Here is a 21,544-nt window from a genome sequence, read left to right as displayed (position 1 = left end):
CTCTGCCAAATGACAATTTGTTTCTCCGTTTAACATGAAGAGAAAACATGACGATCATGGGTCGACTCAATCGCAAACTAAAATAAGAGAGTATCGGACTTGAGTTTATTCTTGGTCAGGCATTCTGCAAGAGAGCGCAGGCCATTGAATCGATGAGTGCGTGGCCTCGTCTTGCTCCAGGCTATGGAAGCCAAGAACGATGCGTCTATGCCTACCATTCGTTTGCATATTAATTGAGACCATTCATATCATCAAATATGGAAATATGAGAATGGATGCATCCTTAACCTTTCTTTCTGTATAGAGATCCCGTTGGCATTATTCAGCGAAATCTGAGAGATGTGGGCGTGCGGTTCTAGCTCTACGTTTTTGGCTTCTGCCCTCGGTATCAGAAGGATCAGAACACAAGGGCGATCCGCCGTCTATACTTTAGAAGCTTCCATTACAGATTGCCACGATTCTGAGTCTAGTGGGCCCAGGAAAGTGGTGGTTGTTGGCACCGGTTGGGCTGGACTTGGAGCTGCTCACCATCTCTGCAAACAAGTACCCATCTCTTCTTCTTCTCTATATCCATCTTTTCTGGAAATGGTTGGAATTCAAGAACTTTATACTCGTTTTTGTGTTGATGTAGGGATTTGAAGTTACTGTAATTGGTGGCCATGGCGGTAGTTCAGTGAGCTCGGAGGATTCAATTTTTGACCGTTTTGATGCATCATTGATTCACGGTAGTTGCTTGTTTTGCCTCATCTTGTAAATCCAATTGACAGTTCTTGCTTTTTAATGCTTTCACCTTTTCTTTTCATGTGTACCTACACGCCTCAAACTAATATGAAGCTTATGAAGTGGATATAAAAAGTGAATTGTCTTCAAATACTTGTTTGAAGGACTTTGCAAGATTATTCTTATGTGTCCATAGTAATCATAAACAGAGCTATCTGCCATTTTCGTCTGCCTTTATTCGTAAGGAGTTGCTTAGTTATTGCTTTTCCAATTCCGTACGTGCTAAAATTTCCAGTATCCTTACACGGTAGCTATTGAATACTTTTGTACGGATCGGTAGCAAACGGACATGGGCACTTGCCGAGCGACCTAACACGTGTCTTGGCTGGTCATTTATGGGCTCTTGTATAATGCTTTTTGAAGAATGGGAGGCTCCGATTTTATCTTAGAAACAGCCAAAGATTTTAACACGTTCCGATATGCAAACTGGAATAGCAACATGCAGCCTGCGGGGAATGATAAGTTCCGAGTAGTTGCTTTGGGGATTAGCATGTGGAAGTCCATCTGTTTCCAACTTTCCTGAGTTTCTGACGCAAATATAACCCAAGGTACTTGCTATTGATTTCACTCTGAATAAATTTTTGTCCACAGAGACATGAATATCACAAAATTTTGCTCCAATTCTTCTTGTCCGGTCAGGGCTTCATCTTTGCCGAGATGTAGCCAACAACAATATCTCTGACAATGGTTTTGCTTTAGTTTGCAAAGCTATTTGTTATCTCCATTTGAACGAACTTCAACTTCATTTTCACAGAATGCTTTGTGCCATGTTTGTGTAAGATAGGAGTATTTGTTGTCACTAATGGTAGTTGGATTCTGTTGATGTGATTTAGGCTAACAAAGTTACGGTTCTTGCAGCATTCAGGCAGCCGTCTCGCAACATATTTACTCTCTGTAATGAGCTAGAGATACAGCCGTTCACGAATTTGATGACTTCAGCAGTATACTCATCAGAGAGCCTGGAGGTAACAATTTAATGGTTCACAGCACAAACGTGCATGCCTGTTATTGGAAAGTTTTAATCGCCAATTAGTATGTCATCGATGTGCAGGTAAAATTCCCTATTTTTCAGAATGTTCCTCGATTGCCAAGTCCTCTAGGGACCTTTGTCTATCCAGAGGTACATTAGTTCTTAAAGTTGCATTTTCTTGTCCCTTGCAATCATATGTAGTTCACTGCTTAAAGTAATTTTTTACTTTTCTTTTTTGCCACAGTTCCTTAACCTCTCATTTTTTGATCGTTTAACTCTCCTGCCCCTCATCAGTGCAGGTTAAGAATCTTTAATGTTCAAAAAGTTTCTTAATTAGCAACTCAATGAAAATACCTTACCTCTCATTTTTATGTGTTAATGACTGATTAACATTTGCAGTCATTGACTTTGATAACACTGATCGTGCCTGGAGAAAATACGATTCTTGTATGTACAGTTTGCGGACTCCCTGTATCAACAATTATTTCCACGCTTAAACTGTTGGTCTCCTCTATACTCACATTTTTTTTTTCGTTCCCCTCATCCTTTCTATCTACAGTGACTGCAAGAGAGCTTTTTAGACAGGTTGGCTGTTCAGAAAAACTTTATAGGGCTGTCATCAACCCAATGATTCAAGTTGGATTGTTTGCTCTCGGGGAACAATGTAGTGCAGCAGCATTATTAGGAATGATGTACTATTTTATGCTTGCTCATCAGGTTTGTCAATCTCATATAACTCTGTCTTTGCCCATTTCCTTCAATGGACTAATCCAGGTTTTCTTAGAAGAGTACAATTCAGTAACTTTTATAATATTCTTGTAATCTAATGTCATGATTCGTTTTCTCCAGCAAGATTTTGATGTTGTTTGGTGCTCTGGATCAATTGGAGAGAAAATTTTCAGGCCTTGGATGGCATTTATGGAAGAGAAAGGTTGTCAGTTTCTTAAAAGCAGAAGGATAACTGATTTTTCTTTGAATGAAGAAACTGGAAAAATTTCAGAATTAATATGTGGAGATGAGACTTTTCTTGTCGATGCCATAGTATTTGCTGTTGGAGTTACTGAACTCCAACACGTCATCGCTGCTAGGTATCTAAAAGAACAATCGTCCTTCACATGCTTCCCTATTTCCTATTTTATTTTGTAATTAGCTCTGGAAAACAGTGCTGGATGCAGTTTAATGTGAAGAAACACATAGTTCAAACATCTTTGTAGTTCTGTCTGCAACTCCATAGCACTTGTGAACTACAAGTTTTCTCTTCTGTCATCACAATTTGCTCCTATTGACCGAGAACTGCCATTCTTTGCAGCACTCTGCTGCAATCTAGGAAAGAGTTTTTGGATGTGTACAACTTGAGAGCAGTTGATGTTATTGCAGTGAGATTATGGTTTGACAGGAAGGTGAGAATTTTAACTTGGATGTGTATTTTATTGGCATTCTACATATTTGTCATGAAAATCAAGAGCCTCAGACTAAGATTGTTTGTTTCTAGGTAAAAATCTTAAGGGCAGGAAATATTTACTCCGGAGTAGATGATTCAGCTGGATGGGCTTTTTTTGATTTGAATTCTCTCCATGAAGAATACAAGGACGAAGCAGGTTCAGTTATAGAGGCTAACATTGTGAGTTGTCCACCTCTTTTTTTGCCCAAAAACAGATACATGCTTGTTAAATCATTTGCTTTATACACCATCCAATGGGTGTTCATGGGAACGATTGCTACACCTGGCGTTAACAGAGAAATGCAGAATTGAAATTGAACCTGCATAATTTGACCCCAAGACATGGTCTCTTTTTGTATGAAAATGTAATAAACATTTGGCAGTGGTTCTTCACTTTAGAGTCCTACTTCATCGAGAAGAGCAGGCCATGATGCCATGGGTATGTCAGGCTCTGGTTGGATCCTGTTAGGACATATGTCTGAATATCTGTAAGCATGTAAAGTAAAAGAGCTACTCTAAAGCACTGCTTCTGAGTGTTCAAACCCTATTAGTGACAATTCCATCTACCTGCAGTATCATGCAAACCAATTCTTACATCTTCAAGATGAGCAAGTGGTAGCCAAAGTGAGATCGGTTCTATCAAGCTGCATTGAGGGAGTTGAAGGAGCGGCCGTGGTGAAGCATCTAGTTCTTAGATGTCCTGAAACTGCTACACTTTTTTTTCCTGGTATGAGATATTCTCACTAAGATGAAAACAATCTAGTTCATGCTGACTTTCTCATTATTTTTTTATTTTATTTGCCTTCTGATTATTTCTACGGCAAGATTTTGGTAGCCTATAATTTTTACTTTTTTGTAAGCTACTATATTGAATCCTGTGTCAAGCATGTCATTTTAACAGACAACTTTGACATTCTCATTTCCTCAACAAATTCAACAAGCAGAAGTTTTCCAACTGTTTCTCTTTTCAAGAAGTGACTTATTTTGTCTCATGCAATCTTAAGAAAAATTGCTAGCTAAATGACACTCATTTCTTGTTTCGATGAAGCAATCTCATGTCTTGTACATTGTTGAACATAAGACCACTAATACCCAAGGAACCAATTTTGTTTCTTAGGAATTTGAATTATTTATTTGTTTCTAGAATAATATGGGCATGTACATGCATCATGAAACACAAAATGTTGATCATATTTTTCCTACTGCATTTTTTTTTTCTATTGGTTATCCAAGCTACTATTGTGGCCAAAAGAGTTTTTTCTGCTTAGGTCTATAGAAAGTTTAGGTACATTGACATTCAATTACATTGTAACCTGCATAATTATTTTCCTCAGGTTCTTATAAGTTCATGATGCGTGGATCAACAAGCTTTCCGAACCTGTTCATGGCTGGAGATTGTATTGTCAATCGACATGGCTCATGGTCACAGGTTCAAGCAATCATACCTACAAAACTCTAGACTAGTACTTGACAAGTCCTTTCACAACAATGAAAAGGTTTTGTGTTAATTCAGGAGAAGGCATATGTTACTGGACTTGAGGCAGCCAACAATGTTGTAGACCATCTTGGAGAAGGTGAGTTTGCAAAGATCATTGCTGTGGAGGAAGATGAACCACACATTGAAGCTTTACGTAGTCTCAATAGAAATGTCAATGATATAAGATCTCAGGTGCCATTATTTGACTATCTTATCTAAAGTTACATATTTTTTTCATTGTTCAATGCATCTATGCCACAGTTCATGTAAATTTTTATCAAACTTCTCTATTTTTATTTTGCATTATGTGTACTTGTATAGAGGTTCATTAAATGTTATTCATTTTGATGAAGTAAATATGAATAAGGATGAGTTTTTGTATCTATGTGTGTGATGTGTGAGCATGCGTTCCCAAGCTAACAAGAAGGGGGTTCTTATGCAACTGACACAGAAATCCCAAAGGCTGTTTTCCATGGAAAGGACCATTCCAACTTCTGTCCGATGTACTGGAGTCCCATGTTTTATGATGGGACATCCCAGGAACCAACTCTGCTGAACCCGCCAAACATAGGCATAGAGACTGCAAGTTTTCAAGCGTAACGGTGGTTATCGTATTTGAGAATGTTAAGAGCCTGATCAAGAAAATAACCCCAGTTGGACTAGAAGAGAATAATCTTCGGTTAGGTACGATAGGTTGCTAACCACCCTTACAGCAACTAAAAAAAGTGATATTTGACAGACGTTTTAGTTATGAACTCAACTTCAGTTGTCCATTCGACTGCTCACTTAAAAGTTGGTTCTTAGAAAGTTAGAATATCTTTCATGGAAAACATGGAATTTCGGATTTAAGCAGAGGGTGGATTTCTAAATGAAAACTTCACAAAAATTGGTAGTGGGCAATATTGAATGATTAGCTCCTAGACCAACGGCAGAAAGTCCTCCTTTTTCTCTGTTCTCCTAATAAGTGCATACTGTATTGAGAAGCAAGAAATTTAAATTATATGTTTCATGGTAATACACAAACAATGTAGCATTTCATGATGAACTTCTTATCAAATGTCACCAATTTGATGGGGCAATGGGTACGGAAAAAGATGGTTGTACTGTCATTGGGATATGGAGATGGTTTTCTGCAAATAACCCACTGAGAGTAGTGGTCTTGTCTGTTTACAGAAAAAGAAAAAGTGGATTGCAGCACCCAATTTTTCATAGTCTCTCGTTTCACCAACTATAGAATAGTGCTTCCTGCATAATGATTCCCACCTATGCAAAAGTAGGTCGGACACCGCATGGACCGTGTATTATCTAAATCCTACAAAATAGGGTTTAACCCAATTCGATTCATATGGAGATAAAGTAAAATTGTAAACCAACTTGATTAGCTCATAGATATACGTTATATGTTAGTCTGGCTGGGTTATGGTGAGGTTCAGTTTCTTTTTTATTTGAATTCAGACTAAAATGCAGAACTGCCCATTATTTTGTGCGTGTGATGATCATGACTTGGAATATGACAGTTCTGTCTTTTGTTTCTGCAAAAGTTACCATGTGATTTATATGGTTCATTTTGTCAGATCAACAGTTTGATTGCACAGATGGCTATGTACGTAATGGTTTCTGTAAATATCTGAAAATGGATTGGTTAGCCATTGCATACACATTCTAGTTTCAAAAATCATATTCTTTGATAAAAAGAATCATCACTCAAAGTTCTCTTTCTTAGAGTTGGGAAGCGAAGAGATTCGGTGAATTGGCTAAATGGAATTGAATTGAAACTTTTTGTCAATAAGATTGACTGAAATGACATCTTCAAATAAGAAAAAATTGTGGCGAAGAGTTAAATAAGAAAAATAGAGAACCAGAAAAAAAATCTAGAGAAACTTCAAAAGGTGGCAAAAATTAAGAAACAGCAAGACTTTAACTTCAATAGATTTTTTTTTTAAAAAAAAAAAACAAAGGGCTTAAACTTCAAGTGCAAAGAGCCGAAACTTTAGTCGATAGAATTGGTCCAACTTCAAATGAAGATCCCAACACGTATTCAACAAATCTAAAATTGGCCAATTCTCGACCCGTTCCCCTAAATTTCCAAAGTGAATCAACTGGGATTATTGCTAATCAATTCAAAACGGCAAAACACAATCTTATTTAGGCCAAATTTTACGACACTGGAACATGCCTTGATGAATAGAGTTGTATGGTTAATTCTGTGAAAAATTTTCACAATTTCCACCGGTCAAACAAGCTTTGAATTCTCAGTATCTTGGCGATGCCGAGATAAAACTTTCGATCATGAACTAGATATTAAAACTTCCTGATGTCAATGAAGAAAGAAAAAATTGAACCTTGATCTTGCCTGCCATGGTTAAAAGTGATTGTTAGAACTTGGGCCACAATTAATAATTTCGCTTTCAAGAATGTGATGTTTTGCCCCAAGGGGCATAGTATAGCCGGTCAAACTGGTTTCAGTGAAAGCCCATGTCACCCATTCGATTCCCCTGGGCAGTAGGGCTCTGTGCCAATGTAATGTTTTGCTCGAAGGGACATAGTGTAGCTGGTCAAACTGGTTTCAGCGAAAGCCCACGTCACCAATTCGATTTCCTTGGGCACTAGGACTCTGTGCCAATGTGGTGGGAGCATTGACGTACACTGGCCCCACAGGCACTAATATGGCTCTGGACTCTGAGAAAAAGAGAAGGGGTTTTGGCTCTCATTTGAGACCGTGGGATGAAATATTCCTCTCACTTGCTTAGAAAAACATAACATCCTATTAGCTATCTTATGGATTGTAAGGTAGAATGAAGTGTTCTTTACCATTTCTCTTGTTCTTTATGAAATATATTCTTCCATGCAGGCCCTGTCACATCGGAGTTGCGCATACACTCCATCTGATCTAGATAGATAGAAAACCATGAAGAAAAATGTGATAACTAATATTAAATAATAAAAATGTTCATCACATTTTTCTCATTGTTTTTATTTTAACTGTCCATCATGCTGGATCGAACGATTGCAGATAGATGGATCGAACGATTGTAGATAGATGGCTGGGTGAATTTCCCTTTGTATTTGGTAGTCTGGAACTTTGATTTCAAAATTAAAAATGACATGTTTCATAAGACGTGAATTAAAACCATCATCACGTGTGCCCTGAATAGAAACAACAAAATTTTAAAATTCTGGAATCATAATTCCACCCCCTAGCGTAAAATAACAATTCTAGAATTTTGATTCAAGAATAAGCCTAATAATTCCGAATGAAAATTCTTTCTTTTATAATGCAATTTTCATTTCATAAAAAAAAATGAGAATTTTAGTTTTAGAATTCCGTAATTCCAACCTGATCAAAGCACCCCTTAAGTGAACGAGACATATACAAGAGATGCTGGTCTTATGTGACATGGAGGTTGATCCAACGCTAGCTGCAAAAGCAGAAAATTACAATAATACCCATGTCCCGCGTATTTTTGCTGAGAATAGAACATACTATATATATATATATATATATATATATATATATATATATATATATATATATATATATATATATATATATATATATATATATAGAGAGAGAGAGAGAGAGAGAGAGAGAGTATTCTTTGCTGATGAATGGTGAAGACTACTTCACTAAACCTTTTTCTGCCGATCGCCGTTGGTTTTTTTATATTTTAAGATCAATTGCCTCCGTCGAGTCAGATTTCGTTCGAAAATGCCAACTTTTTTAATATTTAAACGAAGATAATCGAAGGGTTGACTCACACTAAATGGAGATGGAAAAATTAGATCCCATACACCGTCCATATTTCATAGAAATTGTTAATTTTTCGATCTTTTAGGATAATGCATGCTAAGTCAAACTCTACAAATATCTTCGATATCGACCGTTGGTCAGGAATCAACCTTTAATGACTTTTTAAATAGCACATAGCCCCTTTTAAGTTTTTTTTTTTTCAAAAAAAAAAAATTGTGGGTGGCTGATTTTTGAGGCTCATCCCGTGCCTGATACTGTCTTATATTTCACGTTTCAAAAGTATATTCTTGTTTAAGCAAACCATTTACATCACATGTGTATGGTTCATAACAAGCAAGACTTATAATAATAAATAATAAATAATAAATAAATAAAAGTTGTAGCACTCTTTCTCTTCTCTCTATGGTATGGGCAGTTGTGGCTTTTTGTTTTTCAATATCAGAGCCAATAGATACGTTGAACATGGCCCTCCTGTGAAGGATAAACATTCGGATTTTTCTTGTCGACCCAAAAGGAAGATTTTTCAAAGAGGCAAAGACCGTGAGCCGTTGCTTTCAGAAATTTCCAAACTTAACATATACTTATGTGGCGTAGATCATATTAAATTAGCGATCTTGTCTCTCTCTCTCTCTCTCTCTCTCACACACATATATATATATATATATTATGTTTTGAAGGGGTCACAGAATCAGATGGAGTAGGCCGTGCAATTCCGGCTAATTCCCTAGAAAATATTTAAAAATAACACAGAAAGCTCATGCTATGTGGTAGATCCTGTGTGTTTGCATGTGCTTTCCAGATGATTGGCGAACAGTTCAGGACGCCCGACTGCATTCAAGGTTAGGAGGAACAGTAAAAGTACTGCAACAAGCAAGACTAATGTTCTCTACAAGGAAATAATTTATGATCCAAAAATGGTTAAATTGAAGGACAAAGACCATTGCTAAGGGGCCATCCTTGTCGGCACTCTATCATATAGGAAGGAAAAAGATATATACATACATATATATATATATATATATATATATGTATGTATGTATATGTGAAAGAAAGAAAAAGTATGTATGTGACCTTTGATCTTTATAAGATACAAGACTCATGAAAAATCAATGAGAAAAAATTGTTAATTAATAAACTACTAAAGTATCTTATCTTCCTTTTTCCTTAATTTTCTACTTATTCTTCAACCTTGGAAAAACCAACAGACCTCTCTCTCTCTCTCTCTCTCTCTCTCTCTCTATGTGTGTGTGTGTGTGTGTGTGTATATAAAGCTGGACACCATGGTCCCTACAAATCCTGCTTCAGTCTCTGGTATGGATTTCTTGACAACATCCACTCTCAGTTTGAGTTGTCAAAAATTTAAAAAAAAAAAACCATTCATTTCCTCCCCTACTCAATTATTTGATGAATCTGGCGTATGTAAATGGCCAAGAAGCTTGAAAGGCTTCATTAAATATGGTTATTTTTGCTCTTACTTTGTTCCAAATTAAGTGCTGGCTTGCAAGATGTGGAGAGAAAGTTTGCTTAGTTATATGCAAAATGAAGTCACGTTCTTTGCGGATTTTGACAGCCTTTTATTGTTATGCATCGCCTGTTTGGTCGACGAACTTTTCAAAAAGAACAATTTAAGCCCCGAGGACTCTTGAGTTAAACAGCATAACTCTTAACTTTGGGGCAGTACTTAGAACTCAGGACTGCCATGGTTCGTCCTGTCAATCTAATCAAAAGGTTTCTTTCTGGCCGTCGCATTCAAGCTAAACTTTATAAAGTGCCACCCACCTCTTGGAAATTTACTATGAACATATATTGTAGTGCACTCACATTGATATTGAAAGAATTAATTAGTTTTACGATAACTAATCGGTTTAATTTGAACATCATATGGCATATACCACATCATTTATTCTAAAAAATGAGTAAGAGAGAGAGAGAGAGAGAGAGGAGGGAGGCGGTGCAGGGAGGCGGCGCAACCACGGCCATTGTCCTGAAAGCTCTTGCCGGACTTTATCCTCAGCTCTTAGCTCTTAACAGCGATTAGGAGAGTCGAACCAGATATGCGCTGTTCACGTGTCATAAGTCCGACTAGCTACGCTACACACCGGGAAGAAGGATACAACATCCCCATCGTGGAATAGGGATGCGTGGATCATTTAAAGCAAAAATATGGGACACCAACATGAACTCTGAGCAACATGGTAAACCTGGCTGGGACGGACTCATCTGCTCAGTGAAGTGATTAATTACTGTGCTGCAGGGATCAGAGAATTCGCAGCTTTGACTGAGCACAGAAGATGGAGAACAAAATCAAGGGAGACCCATGAATCGGATAAGCTTTGGCATTTATAGCTCACGCCACGCCACGCCAAGCAACTGCACTTCTCTTCTCTTCTTCGTCAGATGAAGAAGAAACTGAGCACAGATTTTGCAGCGAAAAAGGCCCATCTTCTTCCATCATTGATGTCGACGCACCATACATTTCAAATCAACCCGTCCTCTTTGATTAGAAAAAGTGGGGCATGTGCACGTGCACCTGCACGCACCCACACATACACATCATCAGTATTAGTGCTTGAATTATATATATATATATATATATATATTGATCAAATCTTCTGGCCATCGAGATGCTCTAGTCTAACTCTTTTAGCTGAAATGTGCATTCTCTTAGAACTGGTAATTGTCAATGCAATGAATCATTATTGCATTGCATTGTTGGATAAAAACTATCACGTTTTGGGTTGATAAAAATTAGAATCTACCACTAAAAGTACCATAAATTGTTAGTAAAAATAATATAAATCATTGTTACATCACAAACTGTCCTCAATGTTCGTTCGTATGATGGTTGTTTTTAAATTGCTAAATTAAGGATAATATATATATATATATATATATATAAAGACGGTGGACGGTGGTACATTGGAATACAGTATAAGCCGTAAGATTGATTTCACCGACAGCAACTTGCAGCTCGCCAAATAATGCCGCATGGAGGATACCTGGACCACAGGTTTCTTCCCATTAATTAACAAGGACGGTTTGCATTTTTGGTGACAACACTTTTATTATTATTCAAAAAGGGTCCTTTCAGTTTTGGATTTTCATATGTCGGACGCATCTTCTTGACAGTTGCAAAACAAGGAATTCTTGTTCAAAGTTTGTAATTTTGTGAACATGAAATCTTTCTACTTTCTTTAGTGCCCTTTGCAATCAAGAAATACTTGGGCAGGAGTCTTTCCTGCAGTCGAGAAATACTTGCTCTCAGGAAAAACAAGGTGCATAATTATAGATTTCTTTGCCGCCAATTCAAAATCAAATTTCAGATCAATTGAGTATAAGTGCTTATAGATTTCATAAGTTAGGCCCATATCAGGAAATTCAAAAGTACTAGGCTCTTATGTGATAATACTGAGCAAATTATTAGTCCCCACTGAATTTGTTTTTTCACCTATGGTCTACATAAGCCCCATAATAGTTAAAAAGTAGAGAAATAAAGAAAAAGAAAGCTCTACCTATGGGCGCTTCCTTGTGAATGTCACCAAGTTCACTGGATGTCACAAGTTTGAAAATTTATCTAGGATTTGTAAACACGATTTTATTTGAATGTATCATAAAACAAATTTTGCAATTGCTTTATCGCATCTGATTTAAGACAGCCATGATCATGACTTTTGAACTAGATGTCCTCTCTCATTAATAACTTAACTTGGAGGTTCTGCTTTCAAGAGTTGGGTCTTGGATTTCATGATTTCAAGTTAAAGGAGGTTAAGAGTTCAAAACCTGAGAGTAGCAAACTGCTTCAAAAAATTCAGATATTAGAGAAAGCTTAGCATCCGATTAAGAAACCTGATTGCATTCAGATGTAAAAATGACATGACATCCGATGGATTGTGCATTCTGATTTGGTTTTAAATAAATATACAATTGGATTCAGTTGTAACTAAAGATTTTATATCCAATATCTATACATTTTAAAATCCAGTTCCTAACTCATCATAATGCAGCTCTATTTAGTTGCAAGATTCAAGTTCAAGTGTGAACTCAAAAGTTGAATCCAGACCGGATTTGGATTGTGAATTTAAAAGTCAGTTTCGACACGATAAAGAATACATCTGACTCTAATCAAACCCATTGACATCTCTAATTGGCATACTTTGGTAATGCGCTATTTAAGCTTAGCTAACAAAATAGATCTTGTTTTCGGGGAAAAGATGCCAAAGTTAAAAGAAATTTGGAAAGGGTTGACAATTGTGAAGAAGTCATCAAGACAATGAAAGATGATATCGTGTAAAGAGCACAAGTGAGGTAGCAACATGATTGAATCCTCAAAAAAGTTGTCTGCACTGCACTAATTGCAATCGGATCAGATCTAGGGATGTAAGCCAATTCCTGCTCGTTTAATAAATGAGTTGAGCTCAAGCTCAAGTTTTAAAATTCAAGCTATAAACTAGTTGAGTTCGAGTTACACAAGATTAACTCGTTTAAACTCGACTCGACTCGCATCTGTCTTGTTTTCATGTCTGTAAATCTTTAGGGGTGTGTGATTATCTATAACACTTTTTGTGGTTTTCATTTTCATTTAAAGACAAAAAAAAAAACGTATGAGTAGAGCGACGTGAGTTTTATCGAGTCAAGCTCGAGCTCGGACTTGATTTACTGAGTGAAGCTCGAGCCGACCTTGTTGTACACTCCCAATCAGATCGGGATGCGGGCAGAGAAACCTTTCCACATGCACACGAATGCTGTTTTCTTGCCCTCTCTTGAGGTGAATATTCTTTGCAATTCACAAATATATCAAAGAGTCTTGGTCAAATGTACATTAACTTGATGTCTTCATTCAAAATTCAAATCCAATTTGAATCAACCAAAGGTAGAAAGTCTAAGGCAGAGACAGGATCAAATCATGCAATTGGGATGGATGAAATGAAGCATGATTGATTAAGGCAAGAGACCAGTGGCAACTACTTTAGGAAGATAGAACTGAGCACACAGGAAGGAACTGCTGTCTCTGTCATTATACAATATGTATTAGTTCAATGCATCAAACAACTGAGTTTTTTTCCTTGGTCCATGGCAATTATTTAACTGTGTTGTTCTTTTCCCTCATAGGAATTGGGGAAGGGGGGAAGGTATGGCAACAAAGAGGTCTTGATCATTCTGCTTTTTCAATAAGTGGTAGGTAGTGAGCCCCTTGTCATTCATTCCCTTCAGAATTGGAGTGCTGTCTCCAAGCTCATATGAATTAATTGCAGAGACACCCATCATCCAATCAACAGCAGAAACATATCCTGTCACTGAGATCTTATCTGCACTGCACCAATAATTCCATTGTTTCTGCTCTTTGATTTCTTTCTAGTGCAAAGTTTTTGCTGCCCATTTTTGCATGTACTCCGGTTAATGGATTCCACTGATTGAATCGCTCTAGAAAAGTAGGAACTATGTTGGATCATTAGCAAAGTGCAGAAGTCTATGAGATTCTTCTCATGATCAGTCACCTAAGTTAGAGTTAGACAGATTAGACAAGATGTTAAACATGCAATTGTGAGTTTGAAAAGACCACAGAAGATTGGCTTGTCGTTGAGATGGGTCTGGAATCCTTATTTTGATCTCCCAACAACTGGATTTGCTAGAACGGGTGTTATCTAATCTGGATGTACAGGATTCTTTTGTGGTGCACAATGTGTCGCATTTTATGTTTTGAGTTTACTGCGTGTTTGGATCATTGTCACAAATATCATTCTTGTGGTTTTTGACAGTCAGATTTTTCTTGGGTATTTTCTGACAAAGTTGTTTTTTTTTTTTTTTGAAAAAAACTTGAAATTTTTTTAGAAAACTTAAAAACTAATAAGAAAGCACACATGAAACTACTTTGTAAAAGGAATGTTTAAATGATGCTAAAAATGATGAAAGATAATTTAGTTTCAGTTTGAATTTGAGTCTATGATAATATCAATGCTAAAAATAGAAAAATGAAAGAATGAAGAAAAATTCATGAAAAAAATGTGAAAACAACGCGATAAATGTTTTTTTTTTCAAAATATAGTCGGATTTTTTGGATTATTTATAGATTTTAGGATATCCTCATGAACTAAATTGAGTTAAGGAGTGTTTTTCATTTGCCCTTCCACACATATTTTCTGTGACTGGGATGACTGGAAATGTTGTACTTTCTTTGTTTACTTTTTTTACAGACTTTCTGACCCTTTTTTACATATTTTATAAATTTTTCACTTTGTATAAAGTAAAACAGTTTGTACTTTAGGTGCCTGAGAATCCCTTGCCAGATTTGCATGATTTTGCCAACCTCCAATGGATAGGCACCACCTGGACCTTGGTGAGGGAACAAGCAATTAATGAAGGCTGGCTTGACAAAAGCATCTAGATTTTGAACTATGGAGCAAACAGTAAAAAGTTTTGATCACTAAGCACAACCAATCGATTGCAGAGCTCCAGTCAAAAACCATATCAATGACCAACAGTTTGATTCATCAGGTTAAATCCGTATCACAGACCTACCTGTTAACAATGGCTACCACCAATCTCTAAGACACATGAATGGAGAGGGAATCAAGTCAATGAGATTACCAATTAAAAACAACTGAACTTGATGATGCACAGCTATCTTTTTAGTTTTTCCTAGTTTTTTTTTAAGACTTGAGATGACTGAGGAACAGTGAATCAAGGTTCATTTATTGAGACTGTGCTTCAGCTTTTTCTTTTCAGGAAAATTGGATTGACAGAGGAACGGTAGAAACAAAAGGGTATGGAGAAGCCACAAAGTGGAGGGAGGGAGACCATGGTAATAAATGATCTGTCATCGTCAAATTGGTAGAGAGAGGGAGAGCTTCGTGTCCAAATTCAATAAGCTCCTGCAATCTCTGTGGGCTCCCTGTTCTCTCTCTCTCTCCCTCTCTCTCTCTACTTTCTCCATTACCCCTCTTCCCCTCTTGTGATTTGTGTTTCTCTGACTTACGAGCGTTAAATAAATTTTGGGACTCTTCGTGGAGCCCAGGGTTCTCTTCCTCTCTTTTTCTCCATTCTCCATTTTATCGACTGTCTCTCTTCCCCCCGCTTATTTCATTTCTGCCTTGCTGTCTCGCTTGCTCTCCATGTTGGGCTTTATGGGTTTTGTCTGGTGAGGCCTGATAGTGAAAAAAATAAAAGAAAAAGGAAGGAAAAAGGCGAGAGATCAAGCAGTCCCAGAATAGAAACTTATTTCTCTCTCTCTCTCTTTGTGGGATCCGATCTCGATTTTCATACAATTCCACCTGCCTGGGTCTCCGTATAATCCCTGGATGAAGAGAGGAGGAAAGAAGGTAACTGTTGGCGCCTCCCTATCTGATCTTTCTAGGGTTTCCGCATCAGGGTTTGGGTTGTTCCTCTCTGCACGGCGGTGTTCGTTACTTAGGGAAAGAAATTGGAGGTTGGTTTGGGTGAGATGAGGGATGTTATCAGATTTGATGAAGCTTGTGAGCAACTGCTGGCGGCCGTCAGCGAACAATCGATACGGCAATGGTAGGGGAAGTGGTGGCGGAGGGGCGGACGCTGCAGCCGTAGGACGGCAGGATGGGTTACTCTGGTATAAAGATTCCGGCCAGCATTTGAATGGCGAATTCTCGATGGCTGTCGTCCAGGCTAACAATCTTCTTGAGGATCAGAGCCAGATAGAGTCGGGTGCCTTGAGCTCGCTCGAGTCTGGCCCCTGCGGCACGTTCGTTGGGGTCTATGACGGCCATGGTGGGCCTGAGACGTCTCGGTACATCAACGATCATCTCTTCCCCCACCTAAGGAGTAAGTTTCTGCAGAGTTGGTTCTTTTGCGTTCTCGTTTTCCAATTTGTTACAGAGTTGGAGTCTCTTTGCATTGCTTCATCTTTTTCCGCTGGTAACTGTTGGTATCTTTTCTGATGACCTGATTGCCTAGGGGTATCTCATAAAGCGGTGGGATCTCATTTTTGTTGGATTGGTTTCTGGCTTTTGTAAACTAAGTTTTACGGATCTGATTTTTTCATATAAAGAAGTGAGCTGCAAACATTTCTCGTCCTATTTCCAATGGGTCTTTTCCCAATATTGAATTTTCTTTCACATTGGTAATTTTTTAGTCGATTGATATGAAGCAGATGATTCTTAGTTCCTGTTTCAACTTGATTTGTTGGTTCTTACTTTCAATCGGCAGCTTTCTACATGATTTATCGTCTGAATTTGTTCTTTGAACTGATTTAATTCTTTTTTTAATTGTTTCCTCATACTAAACCCGATTTCCATTGTGAGAATTTTTTTTTTTTTTTGGGGGTTGTCTTCGGAGTTGAGTCATGAATACAAGAAAAGGAGTTCTTTGAATGATGTTGTGCTTGAAAGAAGGAATCTATTTTTGCAGAATTCGCGTCAGAGCAACAGTCGATGTCAACAGATGTCATAAGAAAGGCAATCCTTGCGACAGAAGAAGGGTTTTGCTCTCTTGTCTCCAAACAGTGGCCTCACCGCCCTCAGATTGCAGCGGTAGGGTCGTGTTGTCTGGTGGGAGTGATATGCAATGGAGTGCTTTACGTTGCTAACCTCGGTGACTCTCGGGCTGTTTTGGGGAGGATAATCAAGGAAACGGGAGAAGTTTTGGCCATGCAATTGTCAACAGAACATAATGCAAGTAATGAATCCATAAGGCAGGAGCTGCGTTCAATGCATCCTGATGATTCACATATAGTAGTCTTGAAGCATAATGTGTGGCGCGTGAAGGGCCTTATACAGGTATATCTTCTAGCCTTCCTTTTCTAGATGATGCAAATTTATGCTTGGATGTGCATTGAGATCCAATGCACACAGTAACTATTGCGAGTCATGAATTTATGCACGATTACTTTATTTGTGAAGTTGGATATGCTTATTAATTATTGCAGCATCGACATCCAGTCAGGTACCTGCAGCTTTCCTGTGAAACTTATATTCATCATCCATATGACCAAAGTGACCTTTAAACTTCATTTTGCCATCTATATGATCAGAATGACTTCGAAACTCCATGTTCACCGCCCATATGGTCAGAAGAATTGGTCAACTTTGTTCATCTTCATAAAGATTGAAAACATGTGAATCCTGTTAGTCGGAAAAGGATGGGAACATTCTGGCAGCGCTTTATGTTCACATGCAAATCCATTTGGTGAAAGTAATCATTTTTTTCTATCTTCCGCTTTAGTGCCATCACTTGATCTTTGCCAATGGGCCGTGAATGCTTCTTCGCAGATGACTAAAATCATTGCAAAGAGGAGGTGAATTACAAGGAAAAACTTGCCTGGTCACTAAAAAAAGATCCTTATTTTTGCACAAATAATATCTCCGCTGCATAAAAGGTTGTACAGAGGTTGTTAAGCACTTTATCATTGGGAAATCGTTTTCTATCTGGTCTGTGAGGCTCTGTACAGAGCAATACTGCTACTATCTTGCTGCTGGGATCTTGATTATTTGAATAGTTTTTTATTTGTTAAATGCCAAATTTCTTTCCAGCATTTAAGTTTCTATAGTTGATTCATTGTGGTTGTTGAATACCATTGTGAGGAAGTGACCTAGTGACTATACATAAAAAATCAGTATTTGTTTCTCTTCTAAGTGAATTTACATGTTGTGAAGATTTCCAGATCGATCGGTGACATATACTTGAAAAAGGCAGAATTCAACAGGGAGCCATTATATGCTAAATTTCGCCTTCCTGCACCCTTTAAAAGGCCAATACTTAGTGCTGAACCATCAATCGAGGTACACACACTGCAACCATGTGATCAGTTCATCATATTTGCTTCTGATGGGCTCTGGGAGCATCTCAGTAACCAGGAAGCAGTTGAACTTGTCCATAATCATCCCCGGAATGTAAGCTTTTATTTTGAAGTGGAAGCTTTCTTTTTTTACCTTGCATACTTGCTGTCATCAACTTCATGTGATATTTAGCACTTGCAGAGCCTTGCCTTCTGAGGTCCTTCAAAAAGAATAAAACTAGTGGAGAAGAAAAAAAGCAAACATGGAGAAAAAAAAAACTCCGTCTTTTGGGACATATTTGCTTGCTTGGTTAACAAATCTCTGATACATTATATCCTGGACCGTGAGGCTTCAGTCCTTATGGAGTTACTACAGCAAATAGCAAATGGTCATTAAATTTGTGCCTTCACCCTTCATTAATTACATCCTGCCCTCATTATTTTGACTCATTCTTTGTGACCGTAATTTGTCAATGCTTTAGATTACACAAAAGCATTATTGGGCTCCATTTCTAGCTTAACCATATCCTTTGAAAGCTTATTTCCTGCTAATTTTTTCAGAATTATAGTCTACATTATACATTCTTCTTTTGATTACACATGAAAAATAAAGTCCTAATGCAAGAAGCTTGTTTCTTTTTCAACTGTCTTTGAAGACAATGTAGCTGCTATTTGCTTTCTCAGTTTCTAAGACAGAGCAAGACAAGGAAATCTCAGGAATAAGATTTGAAATTGGCATCTTGAATCTGTTATTATGTAGGGGAGCGCAAGGAAACTTATCAAAGCTGCACTTCAAGAAGCGGCTAAGAAGAGAGAAATGCGGTATTCCGATTTGAAAAAGATTGAACGAGGTGTGAGGCGACATTTTCATGATGACATCACGGTGGTGGTTGTGTTTCTTGATTCCCATTTCATAAGCAAAGCAAGCTCAAACCGTGGGGCCTCTAATGTATCCATAAGAGGTGGTGGCATAACTGTGCCTCCAAATTCTTTAGCTCCATGTGCGACCCCTGTAGAAACATAGCCCATCTTGCTGATGAGCCTTGGATGAATTCGGACTCCCATGCAGAGGTTAGGACACGCCTCAAGCTCATCTCATGGGTGCATAATGTAGACCATCATTTCATAAGCTTCCAGCTGGAGGTAAGGAACTTGAGTATCCTGAGAGCACCTGGGAAGGTGAGTCAAGAGTTTGATTATGGTAACTGTGCCATTATCTATTTCTAAAGATCTCATCTCATGTACAGTGTGTGTAACGTCGCCAGGAATCTTACCCTGCCCTCTGCTCTCTGATTGTATGTTTACATCTCGTTGAGAAAGTTGTTCTTATAGTTCCTTTTATTTACCAAACGTCATGTTTCTTGAACAGAATCCATCATAATTGATGACAGATCTTGTGCTTTCATGCTAATTGATCAGTACATGATAAGTTTACTCTCTCTCTCTCTCTCTCTCTCATCTGACATGCCCATACCCATGGTGAAGCGGTATGTCCACCTCGAAAGCTGCTGCAGCTTTTTATTTTTTTTTGGTCAAGTTGTCTTTGGTCATCTGCTTGGTGGTCCTGTTGCCTGTGCTGGACTTATTACCCCGGCTACCTGGATTATTGCATCTGGAAGATCTACAGACCGCACATTCGAGAAGTACTAGTATGAGAGCACCCATAAATTGCAATGGCTGCTTAAGGTGTTCATATTCTTTGGTAGATCAGCTACAGTAAACGGTCAGTTATAATTGAGCATACAGGTTTTGGCAGGGACGACAGTATGAACGTCAGATAGTTTGATTCAAGCTCCGTCGGTGAATCAACATCCGGTCGCCTGTTATTTCATACAGCAGTTTCACTAGGTTTAACAAATACCCCGTCTGACAGCACTGTACCGATGGCTAATAAACGCGGTCTCAGGACCGCTTTGCATTGGCAAAGGACAACAGCAGATGATCTGTCCTGACACATACCAGACGGTTCCTGACTGACTTTGCAATGCCCAGGTGATTACAATCCGAACAGTTCGTGATCGACCTCACAATGCCTGTGATTTTTGGTGCCATCCTGATCTTTTTGCCTCAGCAGCAACGGGAAACAATCTATGCATTCTAAGGCTAGGCAATAGTGATTTCTTAATTCTCCACACACTAAAGCTGCAAATTTGAGATCTCATTCGAGAATGCTTGACCGATATTTCAGAAAAGTTTGTCACGATAAAAAAGTACCTATTATTTTAAGGTTTGCAGAAGCCTTTATACTAGTTGAACTTTTAAGCGTTGGCATTTAGAAACATATCAAAGCCAACATGTAAAATGTTTGTCCATTGTCCAACATGGCACGAGGGCCTTGACACGTTTACGAAGAGACAAAGTCTATTTTAAGGTCCCGCAACCGAAAACACGCTCGAGTTGTGAGAATCTCCAGCTTTATCCAGCTTGCCAGCATTATTGGCCACTGAAAGTCGTGAATAGAGGGTGTCAGCTCCTCTGACTATGGCCAGAAACTTAACAACACATTTATATCGGCACAAACGAATATCCGGATATCACCTTAGTAAGCCATCGATTTAGGGAGCCGGAGTGTTGCCAACCTCGAATATCTTGGTCTATGATTTTTCTTTTTCTTTTTTTAACCATGAATGGCTTTCACCATTCAACGTAGAAAAACTTGATAACTTGTTTTCCTTGCATGACAGTTTGGAAATGATGTACCTTTATAGCGAAAGAGCATATTCACTGAAAACTATTGGAAGAGATTTCCGAATGTTTTGGTAGCACAACCACCACCCCAAAAAATAGTAGTACATCCAACGAAGTCTCGAACTTTAACAAAAAGATCTTCGCAATTCTAGTCTAACAGCCTATTTGATAGAGGGAAATAGTGGGAAAGGAAAAACGAGAAATGATAGCTAATTTTGTATTTGGATAAGGAGAGAAAGGAAGCAATTACAAGGAAATTGTATTTGGATTGGGAAAAAGGAAATGAGAGATATCTTAAGGGAAATGAAAGAACATTTTTTTTGCCTTGAGACAACCCCCCGACTGGACAGAAAATACCGATTGCAGCATCTCTCTTGTGCGCCATTTTCCAACGAATCCACCTGACACATGCAGCTGCAAGAGACCAGATGGATGGGTGGAGAAATTCTCTCTCTCTCTCTCTCTCTCTCTCTCACTCTCTCTCTCTCTCTCTATATATATATATATATATATATATATATATATATATATATATATATATATATATATATATATATATATATATATATATATATAAGTTTTTTAGAGTCACCCAACTATCAACTATTTAATCTGTACCGTCCAATCCAACATCATGGATAGTTAAAAAAAAAAAGAGAAAAAGGTAATGAACATTAAATCAGTTATATTTTTTT

General features: G+C 38.0%; 2 protein-coding genes across 3 annotated transcripts; both read left to right on the top strand.

The window, feature by feature from the left end:
• Nucleotides 1-111: 111 nt before the first annotated feature.
• On the top strand, nucleotides 112-5,025 carry LOC116260072 (uncharacterized). Of its 2 annotated transcripts, XM_050079415.1 has the most exons (14): nucleotides 112-543; nucleotides 632-725; nucleotides 1,639-1,745; nucleotides 1,832-1,900; nucleotides 1,995-2,049; nucleotides 2,150-2,197; nucleotides 2,310-2,467; nucleotides 2,600-2,838; nucleotides 3,060-3,150; nucleotides 3,243-3,371; nucleotides 3,765-3,918; nucleotides 4,526-4,552; nucleotides 4,593-4,620; nucleotides 4,705-4,883. In XM_050079415.1, the coding sequence occupies exons 1-14, from the start codon at nucleotides 340-342 to the stop codon at nucleotides 4,748-4,750; spliced, it is 1,449 nt and encodes a 482-aa protein (XP_049935372.1). In that variant the 5' UTR covers nucleotides 112-339; the 3' UTR covers nucleotides 4,751-4,883. The 2 variants fall into 2 exon arrangements, with proteins under 2 accessions (XP_049935372.1, XP_031494014.1); XM_031638154.2 differs by having other exon boundaries at nucleotides 114-543; nucleotides 4,526-4,620; nucleotides 4,705-5,025.
• A 10,233-nt stretch (nucleotides 5,026-15,258) lies between these two features.
• Nucleotides 15,259-19,572, top strand: LOC116260434 (probable protein phosphatase 2C 46). The gene is made up of 4 exons (XM_031638772.2): nucleotides 15,259-16,210; nucleotides 16,796-17,163; nucleotides 18,040-18,276; nucleotides 18,922-19,572. Exons 1-4 carry the CDS (start codon nucleotides 15,865-15,867, stop codon nucleotides 19,183-19,185), a joined length of 1,215 nt encoding a protein of 404 aa, XP_031494632.1. The 5' UTR covers nucleotides 15,259-15,864; the 3' UTR covers nucleotides 19,186-19,572.
• Nucleotides 19,573-21,544: the final 1,972 nt, after the last annotated feature.

The sequence above is a fragment of the Nymphaea colorata genome, chromosome 9 (genome assembly GCF_008831285.2).
Source record: "Nymphaea colorata isolate Beijing-Zhang1983 chromosome 9, ASM883128v2, whole genome shotgun sequence".
Taxonomy (NCBI): Eukaryota; Viridiplantae; Streptophyta; class Magnoliopsida; order Nymphaeales; family Nymphaeaceae; genus Nymphaea; species Nymphaea colorata.
Note: the sequence above shows the minus strand (reverse complement) of the source record. Positions and strands in the feature narration are given on the sequence as shown.

Excerpts from the sequence above, each read along its gene's own strand:
- LOC116260072 (XM_031638154.2), top strand. The coding sequence starts at position 340 with ATGTGGGCGTGCGGTTCTAGCTCTACGTTTTTGGCTTCTGCCCTCGGT. Across the intron at positions 1,901-1,994 it reads GGACCTTTGTCTATCCAGAG|TTCCTTAACCTCTCATTTTT; the intron begins GTACATTAGTTC and ends TTTTTGCCACAG. Across the intron at positions 4,621-4,704 it reads GACATGGCTCATGGTCACAG|GAGAAGGCATATGTTACTGG; the intron begins GTTCAAGCAATC and ends GTGTTAATTCAG.
- LOC116260434 (XM_031638772.2), top strand. The coding sequence starts at position 15,865 with ATGTTATCAGATTTGATGAAGCTTGTGAGCAACTGCTGGCGGCCGTCA. Across the intron at positions 16,211-16,795 it reads TCTCTTCCCCCACCTAAGGA|AATTCGCGTCAGAGCAACAG; the intron begins GTAAGTTTCTGC and ends CTATTTTTGCAG. Across the intron at positions 18,277-18,921 it reads TCCATAATCATCCCCGGAAT|GGGAGCGCAAGGAAACTTAT; the intron begins GTAAGCTTTTAT and ends GTTATTATGTAG.